This window comes from Macaca nemestrina, chromosome 3, assembly GCF_043159975.1.
Source record: "Macaca nemestrina isolate mMacNem1 chromosome 3, mMacNem.hap1, whole genome shotgun sequence".
Taxonomy (NCBI): Eukaryota; Metazoa; Chordata; class Mammalia; order Primates; family Cercopithecidae; genus Macaca; species Macaca nemestrina.
Genome location: NC_092127.1, coordinates 148,500,411 through 148,519,767, shown reverse-complemented (window position 1 = coordinate 148,519,767; position 19,357 = coordinate 148,500,411). Strand labels below are relative to the sequence as shown.

The window sequence follows — 19,357 nt, the reverse complement described above, 5'->3', positions numbered from 1 at the left end:
ATAAAAGCAATACTAGTTGTATTCTACCTTCAATTTTACTTTACTATGATATTTAACCTTCTGGTTCTTACATATCCAATCTATAGTACTAAGAAATATTTTTACAAAATCTTTCTAATCAGCATTTTTTGTGGATTTAAAAGAGATGGGGGCTGGGTGCAGTGGCTCACACCTATAATCCCAGCACTTTGGGAGGCCAAGCTGGGTGGATCGCTTGGAGCCCAGGAGTTCAAGTCCAGTCTGGGCAACATGGCAAAACTCTGTTTCTACAAAAAATACAAAAATTAGCTGAGTGTGGTGGCATGCACCTGTAGTCCCAGCTACTCAGGAGGCTGAGTTGGGAGGATCACTTGAGCCCAGGAGGTCAAGGCTGTAGTGAGCCATGATCTCATCTCTGCACTCCAGGCTGGATGAAAGTGAGACCTTGTCTCAAGAAAGAAGAAAAAAAAAAAAAGGAAGATAATAATTGCCTTGAACTCTCAAAACAAATCATCAATAAGAATTCAAATAGCTCAGACCTGGATTGCAAAAAAAAGGCAACAATCCCAAGTTAGTATTTTACTTACCCTTCCTTATGTTTAAAGTGCTTAAAAGCTAAGTTTAGAACTTCATGAACTAAGGGATCGGGTACAGGATGAACAGGAATCTAGAATTTAAAAACATTATCAAGTAAGTAAGAGTTAAATAAGTTATTGGTTTTTCATGAGTATTCTCATCAATTCAACTAATTAAATCAATAATCAATCTTACTTTTCATGGGATTATTACTAATCTGTCAATCTTTCTTCTGAGAATCTCATTTCCTCTAAGAATTTGGTTACTCATCAAATTTCACAAGTTCTAAATTTAAGAATACTAGTTTTATAATCACAAATCACTAAACTATGGACTATGCAGTGGGAAAAGCAATAGTTGTTACTGCTTAATAGTTACTGTCAGAAAGCTAAAGAGACACGTACACCTCCCTGTAACACTTACAGAAAAGCACCTTTGTAATGAGTCAGCCCTACATTTCATATAGCCCAATTTTGAACTATCATGAAAATGGCCACAAGGGACACTATCTTTTCTAACAATCTTAAACTATTTATAGACTTATTATTAAAAACCTGACATTTAAATATTCTCATTTCAACTCAAAAAAAGTATATGCTAGTTCCTATTATGTAAAACAAATTTTAAAAATTTAAACCAGTAATAAAAGCCCTACTCCTCCAACACACATAATCACTATTAACAACTTCATGTACATCCTTCCAGACTTTTTCCTACACATCCTCACACACAGGCATGCGTGCATTCCTTAGTTTTACTTAACCGAACAATGTATCTTTCCATGTCAGTATTTAGAGCTCCTCCTTATACTTTCTAACAACCACATAATATTCAATATGTATATATCACAATTTGAGGAGCCCCCTATTAATGAACATTTCAATCCAGATTTTCAATATTCAAGTAGTACTACAATAAACATCTTGTGCATTTAACATTATATACTTGTAGAGTTCCATGGGAAAGACTCCGAAAGAAGGAACTGCTGGGTTAAAGAGTTTACAAGTCATTGCTAACACATATTCTAGTTCTACACAGTTCTACATATCCTTCAGTATACATGGTGCACTGGTTCTAGGACCCCCGTGATAGCAAAATCTGCAGATGTTCAAGTTCCTGATATAAAATGGTGTAGTATTTGCATATAACCCTATGTACATCCTCCCATACACTTTAAATTATCTCTATCTAGATTACTTACAGTATGTAACCCAATGTAAATGTTACATAAGTAGTTGTTATACTGTATTTTCCATTATTTATTATTGTATTATTATTTTTATTTATATATATTGTTTTAATTTTTACTTTTTGTGGGTACCTACCAGGTGTATATATTTATGGGGCATTTTTATATTTTTGATCCAAGGTTGGCTGAATCCATGGATGTGGAACTTACAGAGATATGAAGGCCCTGACTATGTGGGTCTATTTTTGAGCTCTCCATTATGTTCTATCAATCAATTTGTATGTGTCTATACCAAAACCACACTATCTTATTAATTACTAGAGTTTAATAATAAGTTCTCATATCTAGTAGTGCAGGTCCTCTCCTTACTTTTCTTCAGAGATGGCTTGGCTATTCTTGGCCATTATTCTTCCATATTCCATTTACAGTCACCTTTTCAAGTTCCATAAAAACTGTTAGGATTTTTATTAGAGCAGCAATGCATCTATAAAACAATTTGAAGTAACTATATTTGTATATATTTACGTGAAATAATTTTTAGTATATTTTCTAATTTTCTGGTTTTGTGCTTTGACGGAGGTGCTTGATTTCACTAATTGTAAGGAGAATGAAAATCTGCAAGACATCATTTTATACCTATTTGATGGGAAAAAAATTAAGTCTGAAAATACCAAATAGTAGAGATAACGTAAAAAAAAGTGAGGTTTTGTATATATTGTTGCAAAGGAGCATGCAATCTAGTGAAGGAGATCAGGTATGTCACCCTACAATATATAATTTGGCATGCAGATTATTTTGAGCTAAAGGCAATTGAGAAAGAGCAGATCAGGAAAAGTTTCCTCCACAATCCTTACTAAATAACTATTACATTTCATTAGTTTTCTGCATATATTTACCTTCCCACAATTTTACTGTTTCTAGAAGCCCAAACCTTTTTCCTTTGTCTTATCACTACTCTACAACTTATCACTCTTTGTTAAAATGGTATATATTCCAGTCTGTACCTGGATCTTTGAAAAAAAAAAGTGTATTAATTTTTGGATCTTCACATATTTACTACGAGGCATCCATGTGCATTCGTAATAAACCTTTTGACCCTGGTAATCCTTCTCTTGTCAGTTTAGTTTGTAGGGCCCCAGGCACTAAATCTAAGAAGGTACAGCAAAAAGTTTTTTCTTCCCCTATACAGTAGTTCTTCTGTATCTACAGTTTTGCTTTCTGTGGCTTACCCAAGGTCAACCATGGTTTGAAAATACTGTGTGTGCATGTGTGTGTGTGTGTGTGTGTGTGTGTATGTGTTACCACATGCATACACTTTTATTATAGTATATTGTTATAACTGTTCTATTTTATTATTAGTTATTGTTGTAAATCTTCTACTGTGCCTGGTTTATGATTTCAACTTTATTGTGAGTATGTATGTACACAAAGAAACATAATACAGGCTTAATATCCCCTATCTGAAATGCTTGGGACCAGAAGGGTTTTGGATTTCTGATTTTCTTAAATTTTGGAATATTTACATATTCATAATGAGCTATCTTGGGGGTAAGACCCAAATCTAATCACAAAATATGTTTGTTTCATATACAACTTATACACATAGCTTGAAGGTTATTTTATAAAATATGTTAAATAATTTTGTTCATGAAACCAAGTTTTGACTGTGTTTGACTGCAACCCATCACATGAGGTGAGGTGTATAATTTTCCACTTGCAGTGTCATATTGGTGCTCAAAAAGTTTTGGATTTTGGGACATTTCAGATTAGGGATGCTCAATCTGTATATACACGGTTTGATATTATCCATAATTTCAGGCACCAACTAGGAGTGCTGGAACATATCCCCTGAGAATAAAGGGAGACTACTATATTTGCTCCAGTTATGACTGAAGTTTAACAATGACGGCCAAAGACAACACTCAGCCATGCTATGTGTTCTTTATTGCCACCCTACTACCACCATCTACACTTTCTGTGTTTATAACACTTGTAGCAGTCTTACAAGATACATGTATACCTCCTATTTAACAGATGAGGGAAATGAAGTTAAGAGGTTGCTGTGTACTTCTCTAGAATATACTATGTCCCTAGATCCTGATATATGAAAATGCATTTGAGGCTGGGCACAGTGGCTCACACCTGTAATCTCAGCATTCTGGGAGGTCGAGGTGGGTGGATCACCTGAGGTCAGGAGTTCGAGACCAGCCTGGCCAACATGGCAAAACTTGTCTCTACTAAAAAATATAAAAATTAGCCGCGTATGGTAGCACGTGCCTGTAATCACAGCTACTCAGAAGGCTGAGGCAGGAGAACCGTTTAAACCCAAGAGGTGGAGGTTGCAATGAGCCGAGACTGCACCACTGTACTCCTGCATGGGCGACAGAGAGTGACTCCATCCAAAAAAAAAAAGAAAAAGAAAAAAGGCATTTGAATAAATAAAACAAATGAGCAAGAAAACTTTGGTCTTATCATATTACTGCCAGGAAAGAAAGAGAAACACAGAGAAGTAAAAGAAGAAATACATCTCATCTTTAATTTTAATTAAAAATACATAAGTTCTGCTGAGACAGAGTTCGAGGTGTGATAAAAAATACATAAGTTCTAAAAATTTTCCTTTAAGAATGAACATTATCAGAACACAGACATCCTGAAAGTCCCTATTTCTTCTCTTATTTTCAGTGTCACACACACAAAAAAAATTCTCAAACTGAATCTCCTAAGAAGAAAGAGAAAAGAATCTCATTTCAGCTCACAAAGAAAAAGTTCTACTTTCACGGAGTAGTATCTCCATCTTGAGTATCAAGAATTTCTAAGATCTTGTCACTGGTGTGATTTTAGACGCAGCTCTAATTCAACTTCAACATGCAAGAAAATCTAGTAGAAACTATAGTAACAGGCTGGGTGCGATGGCTCATGCCTGTAATCTCAGCACTTTGAGAGGCCGAGGCAGGCGGATCACCTGAGGTCAGGAGTTCGAGACCAGCCTGACCAATATGGTGAAACCCTATCTCTTCTAAAAATACAAAAATTAGCCAGGTGTAGTGGCGCGCACCCGTAATCTCAGCTACTCGGGAGGTTGAGGCAAGAGAACTGCTTGAATCAGGGAAGCAGAGGTTGCAGTGAGCCAAGATCACACCATTGCACTCCAGTCTGGGCGACAGAGTGAGACTCCATCTCAAAAAAGAAAGAAAGAAAGAAAGAAACTATAATAACAAATATTCAGGTTTATTCTAAGGCTATTTCCACTACCACTGCCAAAAATTTAATGCTTTTATCACATTATGAAAGTAAAGAACAAAAAAAAAGAGCTTAAGATAGTGGGAAGTTAGACTAGTCCATTCATTAGCTAAATGACCAATTCTCAGCACCAAGGAGTGTAAACAACATCACACATTAGCAGAATGACAAATCCCCTCCCATGTGTACCTTTGGGACTGCTCATCAATATCTAAAATGCTATTAAGTCTGAAAATGCAAACAATCTACTCTGTAGACATAGAAGATATCACCACCTTCTGACACTTCAAAATAGTATGAATAAAACCAAGAGCTTGAAAGGGCTCACAAACTACGTTTCTCAACTTCTTGTTTGTTTGAAAGAATGAACATATGACTAAAATTCAATATTAAAAAGAGTATTGCTTCAAACTTTATAAATGTGATACTGCTGTTTAAACATGCTTTTATCATGGATCTAAGTCCTTTGGTACTAACATACTACTTTTAGTTCTAACATACTACTTTTAGTTAGGCACTACCCCAAATTTATTCTAATGACTTTTTTAGAAAAGTAAAATTAGTCCTCTATTATCTGGAATTAATTCTGTTTCCAAGGTGAATTCCACTACTTAATTTCATGATATTTACATTAGCTCTTTGTCTAACTTGTTACAATAAAAACTTTCATTCAATTTTATAAAATACTGGCCATTTCCACTATTCACAATAGCAAAGACTTGGAACCAATCCAAATGTCCATCAACGATAAACTGGAGAAAGAAAATGTGGCACATACACACCATGGAATACTCTGCAGCCGTAAAAAAAGGATGAGTTCATGTCCTTTGCACGGACATGGATAAAGCTGGAAAACATCATTCTCAGCAAACTAACACAAGAACAGAAAACCAAACACTGCATGTTCTCATTCATAAATGGGAGTTGAACAATGAGAATACATGGACACAGGGAGCGGAACATCACACACTGGGGCCTGTTGGGGGGTCGGGGGCTAGGGGAGGGACAGTATTAGGAGAAATACCTAATGTAGATGACGGGTTGATGGGTGCAGCAAACCAACATGGCATGTGTATACCTATGTAACAAACCTGCATGTTCTGCACATGTACCCCAGAAATATTATTTTATTATAAATATAATAATATATTTAGTAATATATTATTAAAGTATAATAATAATTTAAAATACTGACCATTTCAACCTAATGTATCACATATTTTACCAATGAGAATTAAGTTTATTTTTATCATTAAAGAGAGAAAATTTGGAGTAAAATAAATGAATTTGCTTTATAATCTTCAGAAAATCACTACAATTAAGAACATTTCTTCACCCGTAAAATGAAAATAACAGATAATATGTATTGAGGACTTTTCATGCATCAGACATTATTGTATTTAATTCTTATGATTCTACAAAAATGATATTATACATTTTTATAGAGGAAGGGAGAGTCAGGGATAGTAACTTGCCCCAAGTTACAAAGCAAGCAAGAGAGCTGGCATATTAATAGTACTTGCCATGGCCATCTCCCAGGGTTTATTACGATGATGAGTTGGCGCAAAGGATATAGAGTCCTTCATACATTTTGAAGAGATCCAAATGTGTGATTATTAGAGACAAAACAAATTATTCAAGAAACAAATAATTTCTAGTACATGAGGTCAAGGTCTAACCTATAAGGAATATTTACTCCTCAAGACTGAAACAACCATGTATCAACAGTTCAATCCTCTGGAGACTGTGCGCCTCATCAAAATAATCCTGAACCACATTTTAATATAGGTGTATTATATGTGGCAAAAGTTAAAGTCCTATTAAATTCTAGATATATTACATTGTTTACTCTCCGGATCTATTAAACCTCACGTTATTCTGACAGAAGAAAATTGGGTTAGTCAGCGGTGATGTTTCAGAAAGCTCTATTGATTTTTACGTCATTTTCTCTAGTTTTATTAGAGAAGCTACAAAGACTTGCCTTTTACCAGGGGGAATAATCCCTATATTGGATTTCAGATGAATAAAGTGTATCTATGTTCTTGGTGAGATACATATAAACATATATATTTTTTCGATGAGTGCATTTAAATTAGCGTATGGGGATAATAGTAACAGAGGGGAAGAAGTAAGTACAAAGGATGCTATAGGTTGGAATAATATGGTGACAGATCCAAAGACAAAGTTAGATATCAAGGCCACTGTATTTCTTTTTCACTTTGAGTCCATGTCAACCATGGGTCAGAAATGATTTTGTGCAGTGCAGTGAATGTGAACAATGTGTCCACCAAAGAAAAAAAAAAAAATTTTTTTTTTTAAGAGACAGGGTCTTGCACTATTGCCCAGGCTGGAGTACAGTGGTGCAATCATACGTCACCATAACCTCAAATCCCTAGGCTGAGGTGATCCTCCTGCCTCAGCCTCCAGAGTAGCTATGCCTATAGGCGCATACCACCACACTCGGATAATTTTTTTTAAAAATATTTTGTAGAGATGGGGTCCCGCTACTAAAAAAACTGTTATGTTTATAGATTTTTTTTTCCCCACATGAAGACTTATCTGGACTGTGTTAAAAGAGGAGGAGGAGGGCTACAAAGGCAACAAGGAGGGGAAGAGGATAGGGAGGATGAGGGGGAAGAGACAGGAAAAATGCCTCCACAGGGTTGCCTGTGAATTGAAGTTCCGAAGCCAGTGCAATTGGGCAACTTTAGGATGAGGAGTGAGACGGACATCTAAGAAAAGGATGCCATGGGAAATGAACGAAGGAGGAAGGCACAATGGGGCCAGGTCACTGGGGTTCCTGAATGCCAGTGTAGGGAGTCTGCCATTTCTCTGGCTGGAGGAAGAAACTCTATACTGTTTAAGCAAAAAAGTACAAATACTGGTTACCAATCCACTTAAATGACCTACATTTAGCACACAAGATACACCAGGGATAAGTCGCAATGAGCAGTAGTCAGAGTCCATTGCTGGGCTGTGGCCATTTCCAGTCCTTAGCTCTTCCTACCCTAGTTACTGCTGCCTTAAAGTCTTAGTAACTCAGTTAAACCAAGAGATCACAGATGTCAAATTTGGCTTGTTAGCACAACTCCCAGAGGAGATTTCTTTCCTATCTCTACCAAAAAATTTTTATGAAATGCATACATTTAAGTGATTTAACCTTTAATTAACTCATTTGTCTATTTTACATATTTAAAATGTTTATTTGCAGATTTCAGAGTACCAAATAACTGCCTTTTCATATTCCTTATAAAAACACAAGCTAAATAAAACTGATTATACAATTCATATATTTTTATACTATGAGAAAAATAGACTGTCAATTAATTTTATATCTTACATTTGCAGTTTGTCACATATTGCTATGATTCTGACCTTTAGGCTTCCTAACTTGTTTTAAAATAATACAGTGTTCATGCCTGGAAATATATGGATCATCCTTGAATGATATAATTTCAAAGACCATGATCTTTAAAAAAAAAAAAAAAAAAAAAGCTTTCAAATTCAGCACAGGCATTTATACTGATCTAGAGTAGTAAAACTACTAAGACCATACCTGACATTATATTATATATTCATATCTTTACTGTGTATCTATCCCATTGAAGTGTAAGCTCATGAGTTTAGTGCCTAAAGCAGTTCCAGCACACAGTAGGCATTCTAATATTCATTGAATGAGTAAACATTCATAACTTATTATCTGAGGTATTCTCACTTGACTGAAAACCCTTTGCACATGACAATTCAGTACCCTTATCAAATCACCCCATTCCTCTATTAAAAGTGCACAATTATTACATGTTGGAATGCAGCCTTGGGGGCTTAGAGGAGAAATAAAGTGGAATAATGGATTGAAGTAGCTGAATGGCAGGCAAATACATTTACAGCTAAAAGCCAGTATTAACACAATTTCCATTCAGCTCCATTTTGCTAACAAGATTTTATATCTTAGATAGCATATAACAGTGAAAAAAAGAGAGGATGACAGCTAGGTACAGGGCAGGAAAGCCCCGGGCAACTGAAAGAAGCATAATTAAATTACAGGAATTTAGTTTATGTGGACTAAAATTCTAGACACAGCATCTTAAAGTAACTGAAACATGAAGGCACAGTAAGCAAAGAATAAGGAATACAGACTTAGCAGAAATAAAAGAGCTTACCTGCTTTAGAACTTCAACTAAAACTAAACAAAAAATGAAGTCTACTGCTAAGTCCCTCCTTTCAAGAAGATAATCTCTTTCACGTTGCTGTTCATCCCTGAAACAAGAACCCAAAATTAGTACTGCATTAAGATTATAACTTTAAAAATACCTATTAGTTAATAGCTCATGTTGCTTACTGTTTTCCTACTATGTAAAATGTGCTACAGCAATTGTTAATATGAAGCTTTTTGTTTTTTATTTTTGTCTTTTTGGTTTGAGACAGGGGTCTCCTTCTGTCACCCAAGCTGGAGTGCAATGCTGCAAACATGGCCCACCGCAGTTTCAACTTCCTGAGTTCATGTGATACTCCCACCTCAAGTAGTTAGACTACAGGCAAATGCCACCATGCCCAGCTAATTTTATTTATTTTTTTTAGAGAAGGGATCTCCCTACATTGCCCAGACTGGTTTCAAATTCCTAGGCTCAAGCGATCCTCCTGCCTGAGCCTCCCAAAGCAAATTACAAGCATGAGTCACAATACCCGGCCTAAAGCTTTTTAATAATCCAACATATGCATTAACATGTTTTTATGTTCTTTCCCTTTTTATATACTGGGTGTTTATTCAAAGTTCACTATTGTATCTGTTAGCATTTAAACCTAACCTAAAAGAATTAGTAAGAAGAAGAAAAGTATTTTAAATTTCATTTAGAAAACCTAGCATTGTTCCATATTTGATTACTAATTTTTTTTGCTAAGAACTGAAACAAAAGTATTAACTTTTCAACATGAAAATACAGTACAAGGTATCCTTCTCACAAATTTAAGTTGAAAAATCGCAAGTGGCATCTACTGAAGTCCAACACTAAACCATGGACAATCACCTGAACACAGGTGGCTCTTACATGCATGACAAGATTATCCTGGGAAATTTGAAGGAGGAGAAAACAAGTTCTAGGAATTGAGCTCCAAGAAGAGTATCATAGTACTATTATAACACAGGGTTTTGGCAGTCTTCCTGTATTATAATAACTGCCTCCCTTCATAAGCCATATGAACAGGAACTTCTTTGAATATTTTCTTAACTTTATGACTATTAAAAGCTCCTCACTGAACTGCTGAAATGGCACTCCTAAATAGGTTTTTGTATTACTAATTTTTGCATGATACCCAGTATGAGTACTGTACGGCTACACCTAGTTTAACTGGTACCTTCTCTTGATTTATAGTTTATGTGTGAACTATCCTTCTCCCTTACTACCATCTTTGTAACAAAAGGAATCAACGCATTTGGCTTAGCAATCAAACAATAACAACCTTCAGTTGATAACAATATCACCCCTTCATTGGAAGTGTGTTAATTTCAGGTAAAACAGTGTAAAATAAACCACTTACCCCTTAGACTTTGTGCTAGACCGAGGCCTATATTCATAAGATTCATCTTCCGTTCCATTTTGGCGTCTGTACCAGTCAAACAAGGTGCGAAGTAAGGAAGGGAGACAGTGCTCTGCTACTGAGCTCATAGAGCTTATCAACTGAAAACACAAGATATTACCAGAAAATAAAGTGTAACACTGAATGTACCACACTCTTAGTTCTATTAGCTATCATTTAGAAATGAAAAAACACAGTAACTCAATGCAATAAATGTGCTTTAAAATTAAAATAACGGTCAAGGGTTTAGCCAAGTAATAAAGTTGGCTAAGTTTCACCCACTATTAAATTTTATCCAAATCCACACGGTTTAGCTTAATGGCTTTCAACCTTTTCCCTGCCTCCATATGCCACTCACATCTGTGAAAACATGCCCATTAGTAACATCCCTGATTAAATACACAGATATCTTAGGGGGAAGCATTACAAATAACATGTACTTCCTGCCCCGGCAACTCCTATGTGTTCATGTGAACAAATGATTCTAAAATGTTGGTACTACATCCACTACATGGATGAAAAGACAGAAACAAAGACTACATTATATAAGAGCTGTGGGGAAAGCTCCAATTTACTATGCTATGACAAAGAGGAGAATTATAATTACTTTGCTACCTGCAAATTAGCATGTTAGAAACATGTAAACAAGTGTGTAAGGCTTAGACTACATAAAAGTACAACATAAATGGTAAGTGTACTGTGATGAACAAATGTTACTAAATTTGGGGCATCCTTGAAACAGTCTGAATTCTAGGTGAACATCACAGATTCATTTCATGAATGAATCCAACTTGTCTGGACAGGCTACCATCAGCAGTCCCTAAGGTCACTCTTCATCTTGAGGATCCCAAGAAAATATTTCTCTCTTCACAAAAATTTCTGCATGTAATTCAACCCATTTCTCATAAAATTAATATTCTGAAATCAGTATACAATTAAATATGCTTCATTCTGTTAACTTATTTTAAAAAGTATGGGTTGTAGGATATTCAAGGTCTCTTTTAGTTCCATAACTAGAGCAGGAGTTAGTTAATGAAGAAGATAAATTGATACCTCTGTAAATTGAACATTTAATTTTCCTGTTATTTCATATTCTGCATAAAACTTCATCCAGAAAAAAACAGAAAAGAATGAAACAGTTTATCTGATTCTGTTGGCTGTTCTTATTTTCAGTACTTATACTCTCCTTTAATCATCCTTTTATTGTAAATTATCATAATTTGACAGGTAAATAGTTTCTAATATAGAAAACTAAGGTAAAAACAAGGCTCTAATTTTATTTAACCATATTTTCAAAAAATCTATTATTTTATTAACAATGAACACTATCACTCAGAGGAAATCCCTTGTAATATCTAAAGAAGGAACAATAAAACCCATCAACTATCGTAAACATACACAAAACAGTTTATACCACACAGAACTTTTTACTGTGAGCACCCTTCCAAAAAAAATCAAGCTATGAGGCACAATCATTTATAGTTTATTAATCATTTACAATAAAAATGAAAATTGTACTTAAAATGTTGTTTAATCAGATTTCAAATCCTGATTATGGATTGATTAGTACATGGATTCAAGATGTGAGTAATCTAAATAACTTTTGTAGTGGCATGAGACTTGAAAAGCACTGTATAAGGTGATCTTATTATAGTCTTATTGTAACAGAAGTCTTACTGCCCTATTTATGGTTTCTTCTTAGACCAGTGGCTATTTACTAAGTGTATATATCAGAATCACTAAGGAAGCTGTTATACATACAGGGGACTACAGCACCACCCTCAGTGATTCTGCTTCAGCAGAACTGGAGTGGGATCCTGGAACACAGTATTTTGGTAAGTCTCCACCAAGTAATTCTAACCACTCTTCTTTATTTAGTCAATTAGCCTAATATGAACATTAAACTCTATTTCTGAGATATAAAATTTTGGGTCAGTGTCCCAGGAATACTATATAGTAAAGAAAGCTAATTTAAGTTACTGGTTTTTAAAAACAACCACCATATATTAAAATACTTATAACAAAACTGATCCAACATTTAATCCAAGCAAGAGGAAGAATTAACATTAGAAGATCAGCACAAAAGTTGTTAGACACTGGCATTCTACATGCAGATTGAGAGTCAAAACAGACAAATAAATAAATGTGAAAAGGTAAAATATTATTATGTAAAAAGTGTGGCAATTGATATAGAAGGAAAGACTGAGGGATGTAACTGAAAACGAAAAATATGAAAGGGCACATTAAAGAGATTAATGATGCAAAGTTGTAAAAAGCTAAATGAAGTGAAACTAATCACAGTTCATTTTACTACTTATTTTTAAAAACTATCAATTCTAGAATGAATTAAGCATACAAGGATATATAGCATCACGAAACAAAATTAAGGAATTCCTTAATATTGAATATATTTGGGTCAGACTATTAGGATGAACACTATTTCCAGGGGGAAAAAAAATTCTCCCAAAATTGGCATACCTGATCAAACTGAAGATCTTCACCCCTCTGAAGAGATCTGGACAATAGCTTCTCCTACAATTAAAAAAAAAAAATTAAAAATTAAAATAAAGCACAAATATAAAATATTAGAAATCTTCTATATAATAAACAGTTTCGATTTGTGACTTTGGTTTTGCCTTTGTTTTCACTCTTGTTATTAAATTGTTTTAAAGAAAGATAAGCCTCCTCTTTGCCCAAGGTCACATGGCTAATTTAAGCGTAGCTCCAGAGGCAAGGCTCTCACTGTGATACTCTTCATACCAAAGAAAGTGGTTGTGCTCATGATCTCCTTTTGTAACAAGTTTAAGTTTGAAAGTTCTTAGACGACAAACTTAAAGTTCAACATAGGTTTTGTTTAGATTCAAGTTCAAAAGTCAACAGGATGTGTTCTTTCTTTCATTCATTCAAGAGTTTACAGAAAAGCAGCCTAGTACAAAGGTTATCACTAGCCAGAGGGCCTTGGTGTGACCTTTGGCTTGACAATCACCAAGTGAATGACCATAGGCTGATGCCTTATGGTCTCTGTGCTTCAGTCTTCTTATCTGAAAAAACAAGGTGGTTGTCAAATACTGGAATCAGCAATATGCCCGTTCTGTTTAAAAGCTTATAGCTTTTAAATATCTGTTCAATACTTAACCTCACTCATTAGAGAAATATAAGTTTAAAAAAAAAAAAGAAATACTTTGGGTATAATATATTGTATATACACATTCGCTAACATTGGCTAGTAATATAAAATACCTCTTATATGTGTATGTAAAAATATATTTTGTGTGTATATATAAAAGAATCACGTCTTTACCAGTAGAGAGAGAAACTTGATAGTTAGAAAAAGAGATAAAAGTTGGGGCCTGAGGATGGAAAGTTGTTACTGCACAAACTTACAGAAGCCAAGAAGAAAGAGTATTTCATTAAAAATAAATAGTATATTGCCAGTACAATACTTTCATGAGGTAACCTTCCAGTATGACTGCTTCCTATTAATTTAACTGACACCAGGAGAAGTTTCTGATTTAGTGGCATATCTTGCTTCAGCACACAACAATCTCTCCTATCACATACCAGAATTTTTTTTTAACTTTGCATCTGTTGATTTTTTTACTGAACAAACAAATATTAAGTTCCTTCTATGGGCAAGTAACATCTACAAAACACAGAAGACTTGGTGGGACTCACTGTGGAAAGCAAGACCTTCTATCCTTCAACCACTGAGTCTAGGGGGCATAACAGATACTAAAGTCTCTCTACCCTCTCTCATCTGCATATGTACTCATTCTTGCTTGTATGAGGAAATGCCCAAAAGGGGTTAGTCTACATCACTGTCTAAAATTAGTATAGAAAAATCACCATTGGTACATAAAGAGGCTCCCACCCAGTAGAAAACAGGAGACTGAAGAAATGGACTATGATGCTATTTTGCAATGGGTTGAGAGAAAGTGGGAGTAAAGAAAATCTTGGACAAATAAAAGTTAAGATGGATACTGGATACTGTAATGTTAATTTTACATATCAACTTGACCGGGCCATGGGGTTCCCAGATATTTGATTAAACATTATTCTGGATGTGTCTGTGAGAGTATCTGTGGATGAGATTAAAATGCGAATCAGGAGACTGAGTAAAGCAGATTGCCTTCCCCTATGTGGGTAGGTTTCATCCAGTCAGCTGAAGGCCTGAACAGAACAAAAGGGGTGACCTTCCCATGAGTAAGAGGGAATTCCTCCTGCATGACTGACTTGAGCTAGGACATCCGTCTTTCTCTGCCTACAGACTCGAAGTGAAACGTCAGTTCTTCTTGGGTTTTGAGTGTGCTAGCTTTCAGACAGAAGTTATATCATGGGCTCTCCTGGTTCTCAAGCCTTCAAATTCAGACTGGAACTCCACCATTGTTTCTCTTGGGTTCCCTGCTTGTTGACTGCAGATTTTGGGACTTCTGAGCGTCTGAAATCACATGAGCCAATTCCTTGTAATATATAATAAATCAATCTCTCTTTCTACCTACATACAAACACACACCCTATTGGTTCCACTTCTCTGGAGAACCCTAAACAATACAAACATAATTTCTAATTTAATCTCCTCTTTGACTCAAGAAAAGAACATGTCCCAGGGAAAAAATGTACACACATTTGCAAAAAAGTGTACAGAAGGACATTCACTATCAATGGAAAAAATGAGAAGCAACGTCAATGTACAACAATAAAACTTTGGGTCAATAAGTCATGGCATATTCTTAAGCAGTTGGCCTTCCATATCCTTGAGTTATGCATCCATGGATTCAACCAACCTTGGATTAAAAGCAGTAAAAAATAAAATAAAATTGCATCTGTATACTGAACATGTACAGACTTGTGTCATTATTCCCTAAACAATATAGTATAACAACTATTTCTATAGCATTTACATTGCATGGTATCTTATAAGCAATCCAGAGATGATTTAAAGTATATGGGAGGATGTGCATAGGTTATATGCAAATATCATGCCATGTTATATAAGGGACTTGAGCATTCATGAATTTTGGTATCCAAGGGAGGTCTTGGCACAATCCCCCATGGACACCAAGGGACAATTGTATTAGAATATTGTGTAGTCAGTTAAGTAACAGGTAGACATAAATTTATAGATTGACCAGAATGTTCTCAATATATAAATTAGAGAATAACAGATAAAAGGGAAGAAAGTATGTATCTATGGCAGTTAATACATATAAATTTAAAACTCTAGGAATATATATATCATACATTAATATGTAAAGCACAATTATAAGTCATTTTTTCATTACACCATTATTAACTTCATTTTCATTTTCTGAGTTTTCTACAAAGAACACAGATGACTTGTTCTCATCCTTAAACTCGAGGGTTGCTGCTGGTACTTGGTGGTATCCAGCAAATCCATTTAATTATAGAATACAATATAGCCACGAAAATTATGGTTACAGAATAAAAGTGTTTTAAAACATTAAAATAACAATATACCTCAACAAAAACCAGGAAGTATGGAGAAGTGAGGTGGTTTAATTTCCTCATTGTCAAATCTGTTTGTCAATAAACCTCTCTCTCTATGTGTGTGTGTGTTTTATGTATACATGTGTATATGTATGCTTATGTTTATATTTAACTTTAAAGATATCTTAAGAACTATTCGCTCTGTAACAAAAACATTATCTGAATGTAAAAATTAAATCATTTTCATTTTAGTTTTATGTTCTGTTAATTTAAACAAAATTAACAATTATAACTAAATTATATCAGCTAATTGATAAACATAATTAATCAAATTAATTAAACCATTATAATTAGTTTAACTTAAAATAGCATGTATGATGTGATTCTTTTTGTCAGTCTTTCTACCTACTTGCCTCGCTGGCTGCCCCACATAGGGTTACCTAACTTACTATATATATATTCACAAGAGATGTTTGTGATTATGTTTATAAATACATGATAGTTGGTTTTTCTGTCGAGATTTTCAGGATGATTTTCTAAACTGTCTATATCATGTATTTTAATTGAAATTTATATTAAATACATATCACAGAAAAAGTCATTCTCTGAAGTAAATATATAGAGATTTATGAAGCTTCTCTATCCAATAGTCCCCATTTTTTTCTCTCATGTATGATTAATCTTTATGAAAACAAAATCACACATGTATTTACCATTGAAACAAAAATTCCCAATCTAACTTAAGAGAATAATGTTTGATTACACCTGAAGCCACATTACCGTTACTTTCTTAATAAGGTGAGATTTGGAGAACATCTTTAGCACTTGGGCTTCTCAGGTTAAGCACATTTGGTCAGCTATATTGTAGGACAAGACATTTATCTCTAAAATCAAACTGCACACCATTCACATGCAACATAAGGATTCTGTACAATAAACTAATATATGTTCAATTAACTAGCTCTAACACTTCAGTAAAACAGTGAGTATGTCCCATAATAAGTCCTGTAGAACACTGTTTCTAAAAGTGACTATACTGAAAAATTTGAGCTTTTTTAAAAAGGGATTTTACTGTTCTAATGTGAACTATGTATCTAAGATTGGCGGTAGGGAATACAGCAAGCAGTTTCTTTCTAACTTATTTGATTTATTTGATCCCCTTTTTTCACTATAAATATTAAGTCTAAAGAGCTTTAATATTGTGAGGACTGCTGATTCAAGTAGTTTATTACTCATGTAGCATATTTATTCAACACAGTTATAGCCAACTAGAAGAGTAAGAGAGAGTGATAAACTTTTCAGAAACACACTGTTGCCTTATATTTAACATTTATTTGTTTCATAACAAATCCATACTTCCTGAAAGATTTCTGAAGATGTGACATCCTCACAGAGCTTTTCCTGAAGCAGAAAATGGGGGTGGGCTGTTTTTTCCATAAGAACTCAGAAATGATTTTTGAATGCAAAAGGATACGTTATCATCAATTAAAAACAAACAGAAAACATGAAGAAATATACTACACTAAATATAAATTACTAATCAAAGACTTCGTATTAACTTCTTAGGTTCATTATAGTGTAGTTGAGGATGCCCTAATGCTTGCTCAAGTAGATGTAATGTCTTTCAATATGTAAGTTTTTTTTTTTTTTAATAAAAAAACTGTCACTTAGATTGGAGTGCAATGGCACGATCTCGGCTTACTGCAACCTCTGCCTCCTGGGTTTAAGTGATTCTTCTGCCTCACCTCCCCAGTACTCGGGATTACAGGTGCCCACTACCACGTCCAGCTAATTTTTGTATTTTTAGTAGAGATGGAGTTTCACCATGTTGGCCAGGCTGGTCTCGAACTCCTGACCTCAGGTAATCCACGCATCTCAGCCTCCCAAAGTGCTAGGGTTACAGGTGTGAGTCACCATGCCCGGCCTCAATACATTAGTATTTTTAAAAGACAAACTATTAAAAAACGTTTATTGTCTATGTAACTCAACAAAAACAACTAAAAAGTAAAATTATTCTCTACACTAACATAAATGAATGCAAAGATGTGTATACAGCAATATGTCCTATAGCATTTCTTTAAAGCAGCCTCAAACCAAAATTGCCTCTCAATAGAGACTGATTTAAAACTATATACATAATATTCGACTGTCAGAAAGAATGAGATTAATTTATATTGGCTGATATATAATAATCTCCAATTTACATTGTTAAAATAAAAATATCTGGGTATAGAAAAAATGTGTATTTTATATATATCTCCCCTTCATTTGCACGCGTGTGTGTTTGTATGTGTTTAAAGGTGATTTCATATAAGTAAAAAAAAAAAATAGAACAAAGAATACGAGAGGTTGGGAGGGGTAGGGAAAAGACAGGCACAGAGATTTGTTAAAGAATACAAAATTACGACTAGAGTGGGGGGAATAATTTCTAGTGTTCTCTACCACTGCAGGATGACTATAGTAACAATAATACACTATATAGTTTCAAATAGCTATGGTAGGAGGAGGAGGATATTGAATGTCCCAAAACAAACAAAACGATAAACACGTGAGATATGGATATGCTAATTAGCCTGGTCTGATCACCATACGTATTACCACATCCCTATGTACTCCCATGAGATCTGCAATTATTATATGTCAATTATTTTTAAGATTAAAAATTTTTAAATGTAAAGAATAAAAAGTTTTTAAAGGTGGCAGGTGCTACAGAGATGGATAAGTAATAGACATGAAAAACTGGTAGACTAAAAACTGTTGACAGTGATTAGATGTTTTTATTATATAACCTTTAAAACTATTTCTACTTTTTATAGTATTTTCATAATAATAATAGTATTATATATTATATTATAGTTATAAAATATTATAATACTTTATAATATTATATAGTATTATAATGTATAATATAATATTATACATTATAACAATGATTCCAAGGCTCACAATCCTGTATTTTATAATTTAATTCTACATGTAGTGCATATGTAGGATACCAACAGCAATATGTAGCTTCCAGAGAAAGCAAGATAATTTTTGGAAAAATTTTGAAACCATAACAATGACACTGAAATATTTCAGTAATCTGTAATTGGAGATGGCAGGTTGAACACTTTTATAGCCAACCTTCTATCCTAAAACAGAACAGTGAAATAATTTTTATAAGGGCTAAAACAAAAGAACAAAAAGGATGGGAGAGGAGGTGAAAAGCAGAGAAGATCATAACTAATTATCTCACAAAACAACGGTGACTCCTGAGTAAGCAAAGGGGAAAGTCGGCAGTCTGTTCATTCAGTCAGTCATTCACTCATTCATCCAAATTATTTACTGGGTTCACAGTATGCCAGACAC

The 19,357-nt window shown here is 34.3% G+C and overlaps 1 protein-coding gene across 9 annotated transcripts in view; it reads right to left on the bottom strand.

The window, feature by feature from the left end:
• Nucleotides 1-19,357, bottom strand: part of LOC105464780 (FRY like transcription coactivator) — a 286,250-nt gene that overhangs the window by 124,219 nt on the left and 142,674 nt on the right. For all 9 annotated transcript variants that reach the window (XM_071093613.1, XM_071093610.1, XM_071093611.1 and 6 more), the window contains exons 3-6: nucleotides 13,037-13,090; nucleotides 10,520-10,659; nucleotides 9,145-9,241; nucleotides 567-646 (exon numbers count right to left, since the gene is read on the bottom strand). In XM_071093613.1, the coding sequence (XP_070949714.1) occupies nucleotides 567-646; nucleotides 9,145-9,241; nucleotides 10,520-10,659; nucleotides 13,037-13,090 (371 nt within the window). The remainder of the gene's footprint in view (nucleotides 1-566; nucleotides 647-9,144; nucleotides 9,242-10,519; nucleotides 10,660-13,036; nucleotides 13,091-19,357) is intronic.